The sequence below is a fragment of the Schistocerca cancellata genome, chromosome 3 (assembly GCF_023864275.1).
Source record: "Schistocerca cancellata isolate TAMUIC-IGC-003103 chromosome 3, iqSchCanc2.1, whole genome shotgun sequence".
In the NCBI taxonomy this organism is placed as follows: Eukaryota; Metazoa; Arthropoda; class Insecta; order Orthoptera; family Acrididae; genus Schistocerca; species Schistocerca cancellata.
In genome coordinates this window covers 49,569,837-49,590,045 of record NC_064628.1, presented here as the reverse complement: position 1 = coordinate 49,590,045, position 20,209 = coordinate 49,569,837, and the positions used below count along the sequence as shown (strand labels likewise).

At 39.8% G+C, this 20,209-nt stretch overlaps 1 protein-coding gene across 1 annotated transcript in view; it reads right to left on the bottom strand.

Annotated features, from left to right (window-relative positions):
• The window catches only part of LOC126176932 (telomere-associated protein RIF1-like), a 97,981-nt gene that overhangs the window by 9,161 nt on the left and 68,611 nt on the right, over positions 1–20,209 (bottom strand). The window contains exons 7-8 of the mRNA XM_049924123.1: positions 18,927–19,062; positions 16,770–17,829 (exon numbers count right to left, since the gene is read on the bottom strand). Coding sequence (XP_049780080.1) covers positions 16,770–17,829; positions 18,927–19,062 — 1,196 coding nt within the window. The remainder of the gene's footprint in view (positions 1–16,769; positions 17,830–18,926; positions 19,063–20,209) is intronic.

The window sequence follows — 20,209 nt, the reverse complement described above, 5'->3', positions numbered from 1 at the left end:
GCCTTCAAAAGCAAGGTACAGTGAGCCATCTACCATCTCTTTAACGTATCAATACTAATCGCCATCCAGTACAGTTTTGGTACACACTGTCAACTAAACAGCTCTGTTCTTTCTGTTCAATATCCAGTGCTTAGACCAATTTAACGACTGAGTATTTACTATATTAGCATAGTAAAAGATTCAGAAGTAAAAAATGGACTTGCTGGAAATGACAAAAACATGAAATATATTCTACGGGAAAAACTAACTTATCTATAGAAGATGAGAACTAGAAACATTGAAATTAAAGAGAGAGAGACTAAATGAGATTAATGTTCCCTTACAAAAAAGCTAGGCCAAAATTAGACACAGTCAAATTGAGTAAAGTGTGGTGTGATGGAGAAAAACATGGCTATTCCTGAGGGCAGCTAGCACATGACGGAAAATTCAAGAAGATGCTTATCTCTACTACTACACATCAGCTAGATTGTACAAACTTCACACAACACATGGAGCAAAAAAAGTGTACTTAGCATGGAAAATGAGTATTCGTTTTTCACCAAAAATGTAATGTTTGCTCAGTCATATTTATTTTCCACTCATAGCAAGTATCAACAAATGTCTTTGAAATAAATCACCTAACTCTTCCCACTCCAATCTCTCACATAGGCAACAGCACTTGCGATGCTTTCCTCTTCCCACTGACTAAATCAATATAATATCCGGTAAGTTGTCAACTCCCAGGCCTTGAAAAATCCATAATTTTCTAAATGCCCTGCTTTGCACTGAAATCTAGCTATGCATTCATTCACTTGGGACTCAATGTAGCTATTGTGTAGCTTGAGAAGTGAATTTCAACTGCTTGCCATACTCTGAGGCCACATTAAATCTTTCATTCTTGGTAGAAGCAGGAAACGGAGAACTCCAAAAATGTAACTGAGAATTACACTACTGACCATTAAAATTGCTACACCAAGAAGATGACGTGCTACAGACGCGAAATTTAACCGACAGGAAGAAGATGCTGTGATATGCAAATGATTAGCTTTTCAGAGCATTCACACAAGGTTGGCACCAGTGGCGACACCTACAACGTACTGACATGAGGAAAGTCCAACCGATTTCTCATACACAAACAGCAGTTGACTGACGTTGCATGGTGAAACGTTGTGATGCCACGTGTAAGGAGGAGAAATGCGTACCATCACGTTTCCGACTATGATAAAGGCCGGATTGTAGCCTATCGCGATTGGGGTTTATCGTATCGCGACATTGCTGCTCGCATTGGTCGAGATCCTATGGCTGTTAGCAGAATATGGAATCGGTGGGTTCAGGAGGTTAATACAGAATGCCGTGCTGGATCGTAATGGCCTCGTATCACTAGCAGTCGGGATGACAGGCATATTATCTGCATGGCTGTAACTGATCGTGCAGCCACGTCTCGATCCCTGAGTCAACAGATGGGAACATTTGCAAGACAACAACCACCTGCACGAACAGTTCGATGACGTTTGCAGCAGCATGGACTATCAGCTCTGAGACCATGGCTGCGGTTAACCTTGACGCTGCATCACAGACAGGAGAACCTGAATGATGTACTCAACGACGAACCTGGGTGCACGAATGGCAAAACATTTTTTCGGATGAATCCGGGTTCTGTTTACAGCATCATGATGGTCGCATCCGTGTTTGGCGACATCGCGGTGAACGCACATTGGAAGTGTGTATTCATCATCGCCATACTGGCGTATCACCCAGCGTGATGGTATGGGGTGCCATTGGTTACACGTCTCGGTCACCTCTTGTTCGCATTGACTGCACTTTGAACAGTGGACATTGTTTTTCAGATGTGTTATGACCTGTGGCTCTACCCTTCATTCGATCCCTGCGAAACTCCATGTTTCAGCAGGATAATGCACGACCGCATGTTGCAAGTCCTGTACGGGCTTTTCTGGATACAGAAGATGTTCGACTGCTGCCCTGGCCAGCAGATTCTCCATATCTCTCACCAATTGAAAACGTCTGGTCAATGGTGGCCGAGCAACTGGCTCGTCAAAATACACGTCACTATTCTTGATGATCTGTGGTGTCGTGTTGAAGCTGCATGGGCAGCTGTACCTGTACACACCATCCAAGCTCTGTCTGACAATGTCCAGGCGAATCATGGCCATTATTACAGCCAGAGGTGGTGGTTCTGGGTACTGATTTCTCACGGTCTATGCACCCAAATTGCGTGAAAATGTAATCGCATGTCAGTTCTAGTAAAATATATTTGTCCAATGAATACCCGTTGATCATCCGCATTTCTGGTGTAGCAATTTTAATGGCCCGTAGTGTATTTACTGTGTAGCACTAATTCCTTCTTTTCTGTACTTCAAATTTTTTCATGATGAGAACGCTTGTGGTGACCTGAACTACTACACATACAGGAAATATTTTGAAACTAACAATCTCTGCAAACATGTTCAGACTAAAAGCAAAACATAATTTTAGGGTTTATAATCAATTAAATGGGGGTAAGAAGATTAGGGTTTAACATACCATCAAGGTCACACAAACTGATGAAAAACTTTGAATTGGACTAATATTACGACAGAAATTGGCTGTGTCCTTTTCAAAGGAACATCCGCAAAATCTCTTAAGAGATTTAGGAAATCTACAGAAAACTTAAACCTGGACTGTGGGGTGAGGATTTAAACCATGCTTTTTCTCAACATGAATCCAATGTGTTTACTACTGCAGCACCTTGATCCAAGGCTGATAGGTGTCAGTTCAGCTACTAAATGACAGTTAATCTCCAGTGAGTGGTCCTCTACGTCTTTACACCTAAGACACGCTGTCTTCATTTAGATGCACAAATGTCTGCATGGAAAATGTCTTATTTTCACAGTGAAATGAAATGATTGTACGACATTGACAGCCAGGAGTCCCCGCGTGGAGAAGTTTGGCCACTGAGTTGCACGTCTTTTCAGTTGACACCACAATGGGTGACCTGCATGTAGACGATGAGGACAACACACCAACCAGTCCCCGAATGGAGAAAATCTCCGAGACAGCCAGCAATTGAACCCGAACCCCTCGCATGGCAGTCAGACGTGCTGACCACTCAGCTAAGGAGGCAGATCTTTAATGGTGTTTATAGTTAACTTTAAGAATCAATATTAAGTAAGCTGCAAAATAGATGGGCATAAAATGAGAGAAAAAAATAAATTGAATGTGGCTTTTTCCTTGTTTCTTATAATGGAGTCTGGTGAAAAGGAACAGCAAATACCCCACAGAGAGAGGAAAACGATTTGAGAATCTTTGTAGATCCAAACATAAATTAAACCCACAGCTAATCACCTGCTCTCAAATCATTTGGTTATTTACAGGAATTAGGAGCAAAGTAAGGAACAATGCTTTACACAAATAGGTCTACATTTTACATCAGTATATAATAGTTATCTGTTGAGTACTAACAGCAAAACTGAGAATATTATTAACGACACTGTCATACTGTAACTCCGTTATCAAAGAATTATTTGAATGGGATGGTAATCAGTAGATGTAACGTCCATGTACAGACAAGCAAATGAATAGCGTGTTGGTCCACCTCTGGCTGGTATGCAAGTAGTTATTAAGCTCGGATGTCCTCCTGAGGGTATTGTGCCAAATACTGTCCAACTGGCATATCAGATTGTCAAAATCCCAAGTTGGTTGGAGCACCCTGCCCATAATGCTCCAAATGTTCTCAACTGGGGAGAGATTTGACTGCATTGCTGCCCAAGGTAGGATTTGGCAAGCATGAAGACAGGCAATAGAAATGCTCACCGTGTGTGTGTGTTGGCACTATCTTGCTGAAATGTAAGCCCAGGATGGTTTGTCATGAAGGGTAATAAAATGGAGTGTCGAATATCATGTATGTAAGACTGTGCTGTGGGAGAGCTACAGACGACACCCAAAGAGGTCCTGCTATGAAATGAAATGGCACCCCACACCATCATTCCTGGCTGTCAGAGCATATGGTGGGCGACAGCCAGTTTGGTATCTCACAACTGTCCATGGGTCTCCAGACACGTCTCTGGCCTAGAATCTTGTTGAGTGGGGTAGAATTGTCTTCAGTGACGAGTCCGCTTCGAACAGAGCTCCGATGACCAGTGAAGACGTGCCTGGTGATGCCCCAAACAGTGGTGGGATACCAACATGACTTTTGCCCACCATAGAGCCCAACAACATGGAGTGATTGTCTGGGGTGCCATTTCTTTTCAAAGCCGGACTCCTTTGGTTGTCATCCATGGCACCCTTACAGCACAGTGGTACATCAACGATATTCAACGCCCAATTTTGTTACTTTTCATGCCAAGCCATCCTAGGCTTATATTTTAGCAAGATAATGCCCACCTGCACACAGCGAGAGTTTATACTGGTTGTTTTCTTGCTTGCGAAATCCTACTTCGGCCTGCAAAGTCACAAAATCTCTCCCCAATTACGAACGTTTGGGGCATTATGGGTGGGGTCTTCCAGCTATCTCGAGATTGTGATGATCTAATGCGCTAATCAGACAATTTAGCATGGTGTCCCTCAGGAGGACATGCAACAATTCTATCTATCAATACCTGGCCAAGTAACTGTTTGCAATGGGCTACAGGTGGACAAATGTGTTATTGACTTGCTCCATTTGTTAAGCTCTTTCACTTTAACACAGCAATAATTTTCTCTGAAATAGTAATCATTTGTTTGTCTGTACATCTACCGATCTTCATCTCATTCGGATTGTTCCTTCATGGTACATAACTTTTTGCCTTTGAGTGTATATACCTTCTTTCACAAGGAAAAACACTTTCATTCATTTACTCAACACATTGTTTAAATTAAGGGAGGTTTTGTGGGATTTCTAACATCCTTTCAACATCAGGTTAATCCAAAGGTCTCCATTCTCTGTAATGTCTAAGGAAGATTGCTCTAAGAAGCACAAATGCTGATTAGCTACCAGCTTGGGAGCTATGAGTTCACGACATCAGTCTGTAGCCAAATTACCAAGGTTTCTTGACATTTATTGCTCCTTTCAAGTGATATTCACTTTAAAAAATGCTACACGTGTGGTGAACGAGCATTAACCACTCTTCCCCATATTCACATGTTAGTGGAGTACACTTTTATTAAAGAAACATTTAACGTACACTTTTTTTACCAAACAAACATTAAGCTGTAATTTGCTCTGTCCTCTCATTAAATGACACATACAAAATAAAAAACAATGATTTTACAATAGGTTTCGAAATAAAAGGCATAGAACATTTGCGTGAAATTTCCATTTTCCATTAATCATTATTTTTTGTAGCTTATTTTTACGACATTATAAACTACTCAGAAAACATTTTATGCTATCTTTGAGACTCACATAGTTATTTTTTTAAAATCATAAACCTATCTCTCAATTTTATTTTGATAAATTGTCTATGCATCGGAGGTAAATTAAACCACTTTCTCAGTGCAGTTCAGTTCAGTATAGCACGCTGTCTTCTGTTGAGAACAGGACGACCCAGCTTATGAACACTGTTCAATCCATCAATACACCTCAAAAGGTCATTCTACGCTAGACTTGGCACACATTCTCACTTCACTGCCTGAAGTGGTGCCAGCATGAGTGCACTAAGTTGCTCACTAACTTGGCATACAACACAGCAAGGACATTTCTTATGAGGTGCAGGGAGAGGCAACTACTTCTCAACTACGAAAAACTATAATTATGATATTTTTGTACTGCCTACCACAAGGACAATTGCATCAATTCAGTATCAGATTAAAGAATCTGGATATTAACTAGTGGCCAATACCCAGAATCGTCTGTTGTTAAATCTCCAAACTATATGGTCATTCTCCTCACAATTGAAAATGCCAAATGGCTACGGGTTCTAAAAGCTTCCAACAGATTTTTGTTTTTCTTGTGCCAATATCAAATACAACGAAAACGACTGCTCAAAATATACATACATATTGAAACATTGCCTAACAGCAAAATAATATTTACAAATCCCATACAAAACATACTCTACCATGTTAGTACACTGTAAATAGTATGTACTAATATAAAATTGCAGTGTTAATGATTGGCGATTGAAACAAATTTTTCCTAAGGTTCTGAGTTTCATTTTCTAAGGAATTGTGTTTTGTTACCTCCAACCACTTCTCCTTTGACAAATCTTCTCCTAGCTCAGGTACTGGTCATATTCTTTTAGCAGAGTAATTTAATGCAACATTTAATCAATATTGTGAGAGACAAAACATCAAAGTAGTGGTCACCCATGGTCAACACCAGCTGATTACCTTTACACATTATGGCTCTCAAGTACTGCAAAATGCCTTTTTGGAGGCAACTGGGCGGAATGACAACTCAGACAGTAAGCAACTGTCCCCACACGATCAATTCTGTCCAAGTGTCCACTATAAACAATAGTACAAACATTCCAGAACCGTGATGCATGGAGAACATGGGAAAGTAAGCATTACATTTTGGTGATGGGTTTGTCTTACAAGACAAAGCATAAACATGACTTTTTCCACCCCACAAACATCTTCCTCCAGAATGCAGGTTTCAACTGAACAGATTTGTCTGCAGTTTTTACTGACTTGAACAATGAAGCTTGAGACCACTGAAACTAGCAGTGTGCTGTTATGAGAGCCTCTCTAATGCACTGGATGAGTTTAGAAGTCACTGGCCAGGAATCAGATGGGCTCGAGCTGCAATATCTCTCTCTATTACTTTGTGGACAGCAAGCTGCGAGATATAAATGTAATTCAAACGTTCAAATATTTAATCAATTTATCGAATGGCTGTGTGTGTGTGTGTGTGTGTGTGTGTGTGTGTGTGTGTGTGTGTGTGTTTGGTCTCAAAGGTGGGCCTGCTTACGCACACATCAGCATTTGCTGTGAGTGTTACGCAGTTGTCTGCGTAAGAGAGACTCACTATGTGGACATATGTCTAGCAGGCCGCACCGGTCTGGTGTGTTCATTTAGTAGTATGTTTTATATTTTACATGTACGACTGTCTGTATAGTAATGACACTTCATTACAGAAAATTCTATAACTGTCACAATGGATGAAGTGTGGAACTGATAAACAATCATAGTCTTTGATCCACATTGGTTGACTTGTGTGTGTGTATATATATATATATATTTAAAAAGAAAGATGATGAGACTTACCAAACAAAAGCGCTGGCAGGTCGATAGACACACAAACAAACACAAACATACACACAAAATCTAGCTTTCGCAACCAATGGTTGCCTCGTCAGGAAAGAGGGAAGGAGAGGGAAAGACAAAAGGATTTGGGTTTTAAGGGAGAGGGTAAGGAGTCATTCCAATCCCGGGAGCGGAAAGACTTACCTTAGGGGGAAAAAAGGACAGGTATACACTCGCACACACACACATATCCATCCTCATATACACAGACATGTCTGTGTATATGAGGATGGATATGTGTGTGTGTGCGAGTGTATACCTGTCCTTTTTTCCCCCTAAGGTAAGTCTTTCCGCTCCCGGGATTGGAATGACTCCTTACCCTCTCCCTTAAAACCCAAATCCTTTTGTCTTTCCCTCTCCTTCCCTCTTTCCTGACGAGGCAACCATTGGTTGCGAAAGCTAGATTTTGTGTGTATGTTTGTGTTTGTTTGTGTGTCTATCGACCTGCCAGCGCTTTTGTTTGGTAAGTCTCATCATCTTTCTTTTTAAATATATTTTTCCCACGTGGAATGTTTCCCTCTATTATATGTATATATATATATATATATATATATATCAAATTTTCCTACTAATAAAGTCTGTGAGCCCACACCCATGCAGCCTGCACTTCAAGATGAGGGTGAAAATCATGCAGACCTGGACAATGGATGATATTCAATCTTTGCATGTGGACAATGCAGAATACAGCAGTTGTACGGGGAGTCTGTCTTTAGCAGTGCCTCATAAGAAGCTCGAAGTGCGACACTGGATAGTGATAAAGGAAAAATAAGACTATGAATTTTAAATTACTTTGAAGATAATTACAAATTATTTTTAACTGTGTTGGACTTTGTGATTGGATAGACAATGGCTACAACTTTGCATTTGTATGAAAAGTAATTAGTTATTCTGAATCAGAGGAGAGTACATAAAACTTTTAAAACAGTCAAATTAGAGAAAATCTGAAAGTGAATTTGGCTACAAAAATGCCGGTTACACATCCTGAAACCACACGCAAATACTTATTAGGAGGCACACATATTCAGGCATTGTTTGAATTCATTCACAATTTAAATAATGAAATTGTTGCTGATTATAATCTGGTACACAGAGTATAGGGCGAACTAAGATGTACAAAAAGTGAACTTGTAACAATATTAGGGAAGAAAAGTTGCTACTCACCATATAGCAGAGATGCTAAATCGTGACAGGCACAACAAAAAGATTTACACAATTATAGCTTTCAGCTATTGAGGCCTTTTTCAACCACACAGACACACACACACACACACACACACACACACACACACACACACACACACACAATCGCACAAATGCAACTCACACACACGTCTGCACTCTCAGGCAACTGAAACCACATTGCTAGCAGCAGCACCAGTGCTTGATAGGAGTGGCAACTGGATGGGGCTAAGGAGGAAGCTGGGGCGGCGAGGGGGAGGGATAGTGTGGGGTGGCAAACAGTGAAGTGCTTCAGTTTAGATGGAGGGCAGGAGGGAAGGTGGGAAGGGGTGGGGGGAAACTAGTGGAAAGGAGACAAAAAATTAAAAGACTGGGTGTGGCAGTGAAATGACAGCTGTGTAGTGCTGGAATTGGAACAGGGAGGGGGCTGGATAGGTGAGGATAGTGATTAATGAAGGTGGAGGCCAGGAGGGTTACGGGAACGTAGGATGTATTGCAGGGAAAGTTCCCACCCGTGCAGTTCAGGAAAGCTGGTGTTGGTGGGAAGGATCCATATGGAACAGGCTGTGAAGCAGTCACTGAAATGAGGGATACAATGTTTGGCAGAGTGTTCAGCAACAGGGTGGTCCACTTGTTTCTTGGCCACAGTTTGTCAGTGGCCATTCATGTGGACAGAAAGTTTGTTGGTTGTCATGCCTACATAGAATGCAGCACAGTGGTTGTAGCTTAGCTTGTAAATCACATGACTGGTTTCACAGGTAGCCCTGCCTTCGATGGGATAGGCGATGTTAGTGACAAGACTGGAGTAGGTGGTGATAGGAGGATGTATGGGACAGGGTTTGCATCTAGGTCTATTACAGGGGTTATGAGCCATGAGGTGTGTGTGCATGTGTGTGTGTGTGTGTGTGTGTGTGTGTGTGTGTGTGTGTGTGAATGACACATGCCTTAACAGCCAAAAGCTATAATTGTGTGAATCTTTTTGTTGTGCCCATCGCGATTCAGCATTTCCACTACATGGTGAGTTCTCCAACATTGTTACATTCCATCCTGGATTTTCCATCATAAAAAGTGAACTTGTTGGTTTCATTTCACAAAAGCACGATGAGCTCAAGGCCAAAGTTTAGTGCAAACCCAGTAATCTTGAGGATGAAATAATTACAGTAAAGACACAGTCTGAAGAAAAAATGGTCCGTTGTCAAGAATCTGCAGCTGAAACTTCCAATTTGTTCAGACAGCAGAATCAAGAAATTGCTGCTATAAAGCAAAAGTGCACTGACAATGTGGATGCTATACCAAGAAATCTGGTGTACAAGCTAACAGTTTAGAACTTTAATCAAGATTTTATGACATTAGCAAAGTGGTGTGCAAAATTATATCTTGAAATTTTGGAAAATGAGATTATATAGTATTCAATGAATGGAGTAGCAGACTTAATGCTACCATACTAGAACTTATTGTGAATCACAGTGAGGTCATGATAGCTATTTAAAAATTGAAGCTCACATGTGGGACAATAAAGCATCAGAAAAATGTTCCACTTTTTGAGTTTGAAACAGCTTTTTGGAAACTGTCAGCAAGCTACCAAAGCATCTTTATTGTCACCATCAAATTACACACAGAAAAAGGGAAAAACATTGGGATAAAAACACATCTTACAAATTAACTGAAATTTTAATTCAAAGGTTACCTTTTGCATAATGAGGAAAATTTACTTCGTCCTTTCACAATGCAATTGAAGAAGTGTGTCTCATATTAGATAGCATGTATAATACTGATTCTTTCACCACATGAGAATAGGTTTCACTGAAATTACAGACTGTAAAATCACTTAGATAGAAGGGAAAATGCATCACGCAGAAACAAAGATTACTGACCGCCTAGGAAGATTGTAATCATTGTCAAGAGGATTATCGACCACAGAATGACAGACAAATTCACACAGGATCGAGAAAGGAATGTTGTACGCTTGCGAGGCTAACCTTTCCAATTATAATAAATGGAACTCGGTCCAAAACCGCAATTGCAGTTAACGAGTCAGCACTTGTCATTAATAATAATCAGTACAACAGGGAGTATAATGTAAGAGGTGACTTGATGCGAGAGCAGAAAAGATTATTGAAGGTGTGTTGGCGCACATTATTGACAATGTTTGCAGTATTAACATTGACGGGCTTGTACATCTACATCTAGACTCTGCAAACTATCGTGAGGCGCATGGCAGAGGGGATGTCCCACTATACCAGTTATCAGAGTTTCTTCTTGTCCAACTCATGTATGAAGCACGGGAAGAATGGAAGAATGATTGTTTGAATGCCTCTGTGCATGTAGTAATTATTCTAATCATATCCTTTTGGACAGCAGTGTAGTCAGGTATGTCCACTATTGAATAAATTACACCTCAGTTGAGTGAGATTTCACAGAGCCAATCTTTTCCTGTGGGCAGCGTTCGTTAACATCAATCCCACGGGAAACACAGAAGTGAGCTACTTAAGAATCAGATATTACAGAAGTTTTACACTGACAGCAAAGAATACGAGCACAGTTTCCTGGTAATTCAATCATTATCTTTTGGGTTTATTTCAGTGACAGGGCAGAGGACAGCAAATGCAAAGTGGTTTTTGCTGGGTGCAAGTTATATATTCAGAAAGGTAATGAGGAAAGAGGAGTTGCATTTAGAGGATGTGTCAATAAGCAAGAGCCATTTACAGACTATTTAAGTCATCCTGCAAACTTTTGGCACACTTGGAGCAATTATTAATTAGGAGAACACAAAATTTGCAAAAAATCAGTTCAGGATCTTAGGATACGTCACCACACCACGAGGATTCCAACCTGTTTCGGACAAAATGGATGCTGTCAATTTGCTGTACCAAAGTGTACTAAACAGCTAAAGTCATATCTTGGATTCTGTATTTTTTGCAGACAATTCTTCATGGGATGTTATCAGCACCAGAACTTGTGAAACTGTTAAAAAGGGGATACACTGCTGACAAGAACAGCATGAAACTTTCTATCTTGTAACATCTAAATTGTGGAATGAAAATTATTACATCATCCTGGTTTGTCCCTGAATTTTTTATTTAGAACCAGGCTCCAGAGATTATGTAATTGGTGCTGAATTGTATCAGACGTTTGATGTCAACAGAAGTACAGTAAATGGGACAATAGCATCCGCTGTTCGATCACTGAAAGGGACAAAAAGTATACAGTAACAGAGAGATACCTTAACCATCATCATGCTAAGTTCTGATTTTCTCTCTTGGGAAAGCGTACAACTGCAATGACTGACAACACTGCACACACTTTTCTAGGGAGGTGTCATCTTATGTACTATCATCATGAGCCGAGTGCTAACACAGGAATTCGACTTTGATAAAAGATACGTATCTTGACAGATTAGCATCATACCTAACACACTGTCACATCTTTGTAGGTATACAAGGCTAATTTATCAAAGGTGTTGAAGAAGAAAAGTTTGTCTGGATATTGTCATGGAATATCAAAGTCGATCAAGATGCAGACAACAATCAAAAATGGTGGAGCACAAATACGATGATTTGAATGAGATAAAAATTGTAAGTTATTATCTGAAAGAGCAGGAAGTTTTGTTTCACAGATACAACATTAATTCTAACATGCTACTGAAAATTCTGTGAGGTATATTCAGAACTGCTATGCACATGTTGGACCATGCAGAAAGCTGAGCACCACGGAGGACTAATGCACAGTATAATCCCAAGCAAATCATGTGAGATGCTTTCCATTGACTTGTAAATGTTATTCAGCCTCAGTCCATTCTTAGTGTTAAATCAAAATAATGAAAAACAGTAAAATAAAATATATCTTCACGTTCCACTACAGACCAGCTTCCAACCCAGTGGAGCGCACTGTGCGTAAACTGACGTATTGTGGGAAACATCATTAGAAATGGTACGAAAAGTTATTGGTCTTTGAGATTGATAGCAATAGCCTCCCCTATGACAGTACAGGAAAGCCATTTTGGCACTGTTCTCTTTGATGAAAATCCGTCTAGTATTTTTGAGCGATTTATAACTTTTCTGCCGAGAATAATTGCATCATCAATCCCACATCGTATGAAGAAGAAAGCTAACAAGAAAGAAGCATGGCAAAATAGTGAATGAAGCCTGTTATAAAGTTTATGACTCTGTTTTTGTGAGCACACACATGAAGTCTTCTAAGACCTATGAAATTAAGACACTCCCACATTGTTTTACTGAGGCACTTTGCTTCAGTAAAACTGTGCATCCAGACTGTTTTCATTTGTAATACATTAACTCTGGGTAATCACAAGGACTACGGCATATCAAAAATGTAAATCTATATCATAAAAGCAAACGACTTTATTCTGTCAGTGTTGTGTATAATTTCACTGAGTTACAGTCTATGCAACTGCAAGTCATAGTGTTAAGAAGTGCATGTCAGCTAGCCTGTCTTTAACACTAGGACGACAAAAGGGGTAAAAATGACCCCCGTAATAATTTTTTCTTCACTCTCACATCTAACTTTTTACTTCATTTATGATATCATATGACTTTCTAATTTTTTCCACCTCTTTACGATGATGAATAAGGACTCACAAAATACTTACATATTTTTGTGGATTTCATTCGATATACTTACAACAGTGGTAGGGGTCAGTTTGACACAGCTGTAATTTTTTCCTGAATGTATGTAAACAATCCAACAATGATGTGGCAACAATCAGCAATTGTGCAAAGTTGCTTCTGCTCACTTTTGTGTCTTGACACTTGTACTTTCTAATCTGCGGAAGTTTGTATCGTGTCATTCAGGAAGTATTATTAATCCATGAAAGACATTTTCCTGTCATGCCAGCATGGACTTTCAGATAAAGAAATGTTTAATTGAATTGGATATTGACTTCACTCGTGAAAGTGACAACTTTGTGCCAGAAACAAGTGAAGATGGAGACGAAGACAATATGAACAAGGAGGGATTAGTGGAGGTGGTTTTGAACACCAATCTACATCAGTAATCACCTCAACCACCACAGTTGGCCCAGTTGAATGCCTCTGCAAAGGTGGTCACTAGGGGCGGAAATGAGTGGGACATTGCCAATTTTTCATCTTCTGCAGGAAGGCTGTCTACAAATGTTGTAAAGGAGAGGGAGGTCCAACTCTTTACACTGGACAATGACTAGACAACTACCAGCAGTGTTTTCTCTCTTATTTTTGACGAAGCAATGCTGTCTCAGTAATGCCAAGGAACAGATTTCAAGATCTTCTCAGATTTCTCCGTTTCAATGAAAAATTAATTTGAGTCAAATGCGTGCTAGCCAACAAATTCATCAGTGTCTGAAATTTGGGAAAATTTAGTAGAAAACCATATTTGTTCTTGCCATCCTGGAGGAAATACAATCACAGACAAGCAACTACTATCAAGCAAACCAAGATGCAGGTTCGCTCAATTTAGGCCCAACAAATCCAACAAATATGGTCCTAAGCTGCTACTCATTTAGCAAGAAAGTATATATATATATATATAAAGAAAGATGATGAGACTTACCCAACAAAAGCGCTGGCAGGTCGATAGACACACAAATAAACACAAACATACACACAAAACTCTAGCTTTCGCAACCAACGGTTGCCTCGTCAGGAAAGAGGGAAGGAGAAGGAAAGACAAAAGGATATGGGTTTTAAGGGAGAGGGTAAGGAGTCATTCCAATCCCGGGAGGGGAAAGACTTACCTTAGGGGGAAAAAAGGACAGGTATACACTCGCACACACACACACATATCCATCCATACATACAAGACACAAGCAGACATTTGTAAAGGCAAAGAGTTTGAGCAGAGATGTCAGTCGGGACGGAAGTATAGATGCAAAGATGATGTTGAAAGACAGGTGAGGTATGAGCGGCGGCAGATTGAAATTAGGAATTAGCGGAGATTGAGGCCTGGCGGATAGCGAGAAGAGAGGATATGCTGAAGGGCAAGTTCCCATCTCCGGAGTTCTGACAGGTTGGTGTTATTGGGAAGTATCCAGATAACCCGGACGGTGTAACACTGTGCCAAGATGTGCTGGCCGTGCACCAAGGCATGTTTAGCCACAGGGTGATCCTCATTACCAACAAACACTGTCTGCCTGTGTCCATTCATGCGAATGGACAGTTTGTTGCTGGTCATTCCCACATAGAACGCTTCACAGTGTAGGCAGGTCAGTTGGTAAATCACGTGGGTGCTTTCACACGTGGCTCTGCCTTTGATCGTGTACACCTTCCGGGTTACAGGACTGGAATAGGTGGTGGTGGGAAGGTGCATGGGACAGGTTTTACACCGGGGGCGGTTCCTAATTTCAATCTGCCGCCGCTCATACCTCACCTGTCTTTCAACATCATCTTTGCATCTATACTTCCGTCCCGACTGACATCTCTGCTCAAACTCTTTGCCTTTACAAATGTCTGCTTGTGTCTTGTATGTATGGATGGATATGTGTGTGTGTGTGCGCGAGTGTATACCTGTCCTTTTTTCCCCCTAAGGTAAGTCTTTCCCCTCCCGGGATTGGAATGACTCCTTACCCTCTCCCTTAAAACCCATATCCTTTTGTCTTTCCTTCTCCTTCCCTCTTTCCTGACGAGGCAACCGTTGGTTGCGAAAGCTAGAGTTTTGTGTGTATGTTTGTGTTTATTTGTGTGTCTATCGACCTGCCAGCGCTTTTGTTGGGTAAGTCTCATCATCTTTCTTTTTAAATATATTTTTCCCACGTGGAATGTTTCCCTCTATTATATATATATATATATATATATATATATATATATATATATATATATATATAAAAACAAAGATGATGTGACTTACCAAATGAAAGTGCTGGCAGGTCGACAGACACACAAACGAACACAAACATACACACAAAATTCAAGCTTTCGCAACAAACTGTTGCCTCATCAGGAAAGAGGGAAGGAGAGGGAAAGACGAAAGGATGTGGGTTTTAAGGGAGAGGGTAAGGAGTCATTCCAGTCCCGGGAGCGGAAAGACTTACCTTAGGGGGAAAAAAGGACGGGTACACACTCGCACACACACACATATCCATCCACACATATACAGACACAAGCAGACATATTTAAAGACCTTGGTCTTTAAATATGTCTGCTTGTGTCTGTATATGTGTGGATGGATATGTGTGTGTGTGCGAGTGTGTACCCGTCCTTTTTTCCCCCCTAAGGTAAGTCTTTCCGCTCCCGGGACTGGAATGACTCCTTACCCTCTCCCTTAAAACCCACATCCTTTCGTCTTTCCCTCTCCTTCCCTCTTTCCTGATGAGGCAACAGTTTGTTGCGAAAGCTTGAATTTTGTGTGTATGTTTGTGTTCGTTTGTGTGTCTGTCGACCTGCCAGCACTTTCATTTGGTAAGTCACATCATCTTTGTTTTTAGATATATTTTTCCTTCGTGGAATGTTTCCTTCTATTATAACTATATATATATATATATATATATATATATATATATATATATATATATATATATATATATATATATAGAAGGAAAAATATATCCAAAAACAAAGATGATGTGACTTACCCAATGAAAGTGCTGGCAGGTCGACAGGCACACAAACGAACACAAACATACACACAAAATTCAAGCTTTCGCAACAAACTGTTGCCTCATCAGGAAAGAGGGAAGGAGAGGGAAAGACGAAAGGATGTGGGTTTTAAGGGAGAGGGTAAGGAGTCATTCCAGTCCCGGGAGCGGAAAGACTTACCTTAGGGGGAAAAAAGGACGGGTATACACTCACACACACACACACACACACACACACACACACACACACACACACACACACACACACACATATCCACCCACACATATACAGACACAAGCAGACATATATGTCTTACTGGAATGATTGATGAATGTAAACTTCGTTCAGCATTTGTCGACTTGTGTTAATTTACGACTGTTGCAGACATTTCCTGAACCTGACAACACAGGATTTATGAGGAGGAGGACCAAAACCCCAAAACCATTTACAGTGAATAGATGATAGGGACAATGCCCATGAGGATATAACACATTATAAGGAGAACATACTACAAAAAATATTACTCAGGAATCTATCTCGATTTCAAAGATGTGCAAAAATGGACTCTTTCATATAGTCTGCCTTCATTTTGGTTACTGTATTGTTTTTACTTTACAGTAAAGTTATTTTTTGATTTGGAATTCCTTTTCTTTCATTCACTGCTTCCCTTGAAACTATAACACCCCCCCCCCCCCCCCCAACACACATGCACACAGGAAGAACAAAACCTTTTCTGAGCAGTTTACCTACATGTATCAACAACATGCACACAAAATACCACCACCAGGAAAGTACAACCATTAACACTATTGGAACACATACCTGTTACTGTTTTGTTTCCACTTCCAGATGCTGTATGAGATGCAAACACAGCATCTCCTCTGGCTTGTCGCAGGTTGGTAGACACTGTGAACTCGTTATCTGACCGGACACTGTCTTCCTTAAAATTACCATTTTCAAGTATTTCCCTGCATCCTGCTTCCAATAAATCATCACTCATGGCTATATTCCAGTCTCCCAAAATTGAATCAAATTCTTTTTGGTTTAACACATCTTCTTGCCATTGTGTAGAATTTTCATTGGCCTCCTTTACACCCACAAGAGAATCTGCTGGAACAACTTTTTCTTGTCTCTCTTCTGTTCTTCCAACATCTGTCTTCACCAAATTTCTCACTGTTATGGTCTCATTGGACACAACCACCAATTCTTCTTGTACAGGTTTCCTATGGTTTTGTTTTGTGTTTAGGGTTTCTATGTCTTCACTTGCTGCTGTCTGATTCAAGTTAGTATCTTTGGGCTCTGCATTATCATCATTCATTATTTTCTCAACTGCCTGACTGGGTAGAGGTAAGTCCTTTGTGCACTCATTATAGCCTGAGGAGCGGGAGGAGATTTTATTCTTCGATTTACTAACTCCTAAACAGTAAGTTTCATCTTTGGTATCATTTGTACACTGTCTACTGATGCTTGTTTCAATGGCAGGTTGTGTTTGATCTGTGTCAGTGTTTGGTAATTTTGAGGGTAAAATCTTATCTGTCTTCTGCACTAGAGAGCTATGACCACTACCTAATGAATTTTTCTGGGCACCTGTACTATTACTTTCTTCAGAATGATACTGTAGTCGGTCACTGTCACAGAGAGAGTCGCCAAATGATTTGAAAACCATTTCACAAACTTCAGAACTTTTATTCTGAAAGCCTTCCAAATTCACTGCGTAGTTTTTATCTGCTAACTTCTGAGAACTGTAATCATCAGATTTCCGAATTACAGCTGCCAATCCCCCTATTCGTTGAATCCGCTGACCCTTTCTTCGGGAACGTGATGAATTAACTTCTGCTGCTGTAGCTCCAGCTTTGATTCTGTTGAGCTTTTCTTCATAAACCTGGTTTCAAAAGAGTAACATTTTAAAGACAAAATTTAACTGCTCAAAACAAAAAGAAATTTTGTATCATTAAAATCTAAAATTCTCTCACTCAATGATAAATGTAACAAATCCATATTATCAAAAAGCACAAAATAAATTGAATTATCTCTGGAATTCTGCAAATCAATGAGAATTTGCTAAGATCACATGATCACAGAATTATATCTGTTCACAGGTAAGGGGGAGAGGAGAGCAACAGAATGACAAAAATAATGTGTGAGACAACTGGACAACCCACCACATATACTTTAACTAGAAGCTTCCCGGATCAAATGTGGCTCGAAATGGAAAGTTTTTAGACCATATCTCTATAATCTTGCTTTTATCCTTTCTCTTTGAAAGGTTTTATGTCAGATGTTACTTATGTTTGTAATAATCAAAGCTATCCATAGGTTTAACGTCTATGAAAATTAAATGTTGGCTCACATTTATGTGGAAGCCTACGTTTAAGTTCATAAAGGATAGAACTGAAAATATTCTGTAATGATTTTCAAATGATCATCCAAATAAGAATAGATCAATGTAAGCAGAGTCTGTATACTAGTAATGGATCAAGCTATAGATATGCTTCATGTGTTGCCTGATTTTTTTACGTATTCCCTTTCAGTGTCAGGACTTTAAAATAAGGTGAGTGGAATTGCTCTCCAAATTTTACCAACATCTGCATCAAACCAGACAAATATAGTCTTCTTTAACCCTTGTAAATGTAAGTCCTCTGTGGAATTTACAGGTCTTACAATTATTCTGATCATTCTTGTCCTCAGTTCCCTTCCTATCCAATTCCAATATTTTTTAATTGTTTGCATTCAATACCCTAGTAGTAGTAGTAGTAGTAGTAGTAGTAGTAGTAGTAGTAGTAGAACTATTACTTGCTTTCTACAATTTTTTCTGATCTCCTTTCCTTTACAGAGCTCCAAACAGTACCTTGGCTGGAAATACCCATTACCTGTTATTTTCACTGCTGCTGTTACACATACATCACAATTTTCATGTTCATCAGACATTAAAACCATAAATATATATTTCTTTAACTTTTTTTTAGCTTTGGTGCTTACCTTAAGAACCCTCTTAACAACTGCAACTTTTGGCTCCCTTAAAGGCAATGCACTGATTCTTGCTTCATCCATACTGCTTATATCACCAATTGTTTTTATCCCCTGCTCTTCAAAATACCTTACAGCATTTCTGGCCCTGAAAGTGACACACACTGCAGTCACAATTTGGTAATGTTAATGAAAATGACAAGATAAATCCAAATAATTTAGCTTTACATCAACAAAATCATTACTCTATTCAACACATATGCATCTATTTGCTTAATTTATTTTTGTGGGACATCCACACAAATGTTACACCGTCATGCAGTACACCAGCTTACAGAATACAATCACCATTAACGAATAACTTGCATCGGAGCGCACATGTCATGCTGTACCAGTTATCATAGGAGTGCAGTACAGCTCACAAGTAAAACCGGTGTATGAGGTGCTACCCAAAACTTCCAAGAATATCCTCATAAAAGTATGGAAACTTCCCTCACATCTTCATTTCCACCGTTACATTCAAAATAGCCCCTTTGCACTTGTCTGCAACAATTCCAGTGATTCTCTCTTTGTTGGAAGCAGTGTTGGAAGTCTACTGGGTGAATTGTGTTCTAAATTATTTCACAATATGCTTGAATTTCTTCTATGAAGTCAAGCTGCCAACCTCTCAATTTCATATTCAGGAAGAGGAAGAAATGGCAAGTGGTCATATCAGGCAAGGTGGCTGGATGGAGGACAGTCGTCACGTTTTTTGGCCCGAAATTCCCTCACAGTAAGTGAACCATGTGCAGGTGCATGATCATACTGCAGCAACCAGTCTTCATTCTCATATATCTTCTCTGTGACTGAGTGACAACATGGAAGAAATTCCTTATCAACAATTATGTGCATGTCACAAAAATACATTAGCACTGACTTTATACTGCTGCTTACTTGGTGTGTTTTTTTTTTGGACTACAGAGCGTAAGGTGCCTTCCACTATGAAAATCTCCATTTTGTTTCAAGCTCATAACCTTACACCAATGACTCATTGGTAGTTACGATCGTGGACTGTAAATTTGGATCATCTCTGTTATTTGCAGTTCAGGTCACCCCAGATATTGTTAATTGGCATTCAAAAGACAAGGAACGAACTTTGCTAAGCTTCGCCTCACATTCAATTAATTAGCAAGAATGCATTGACAAACTCCATACAAAGTTATAATGTTTTCACAAATATTATAAAGTATCTGTCTTCTTTCCTTGTGGATCACTTCTATCATTTCAGTTGCTCCCCGAGCTGTGCATGATGTTGG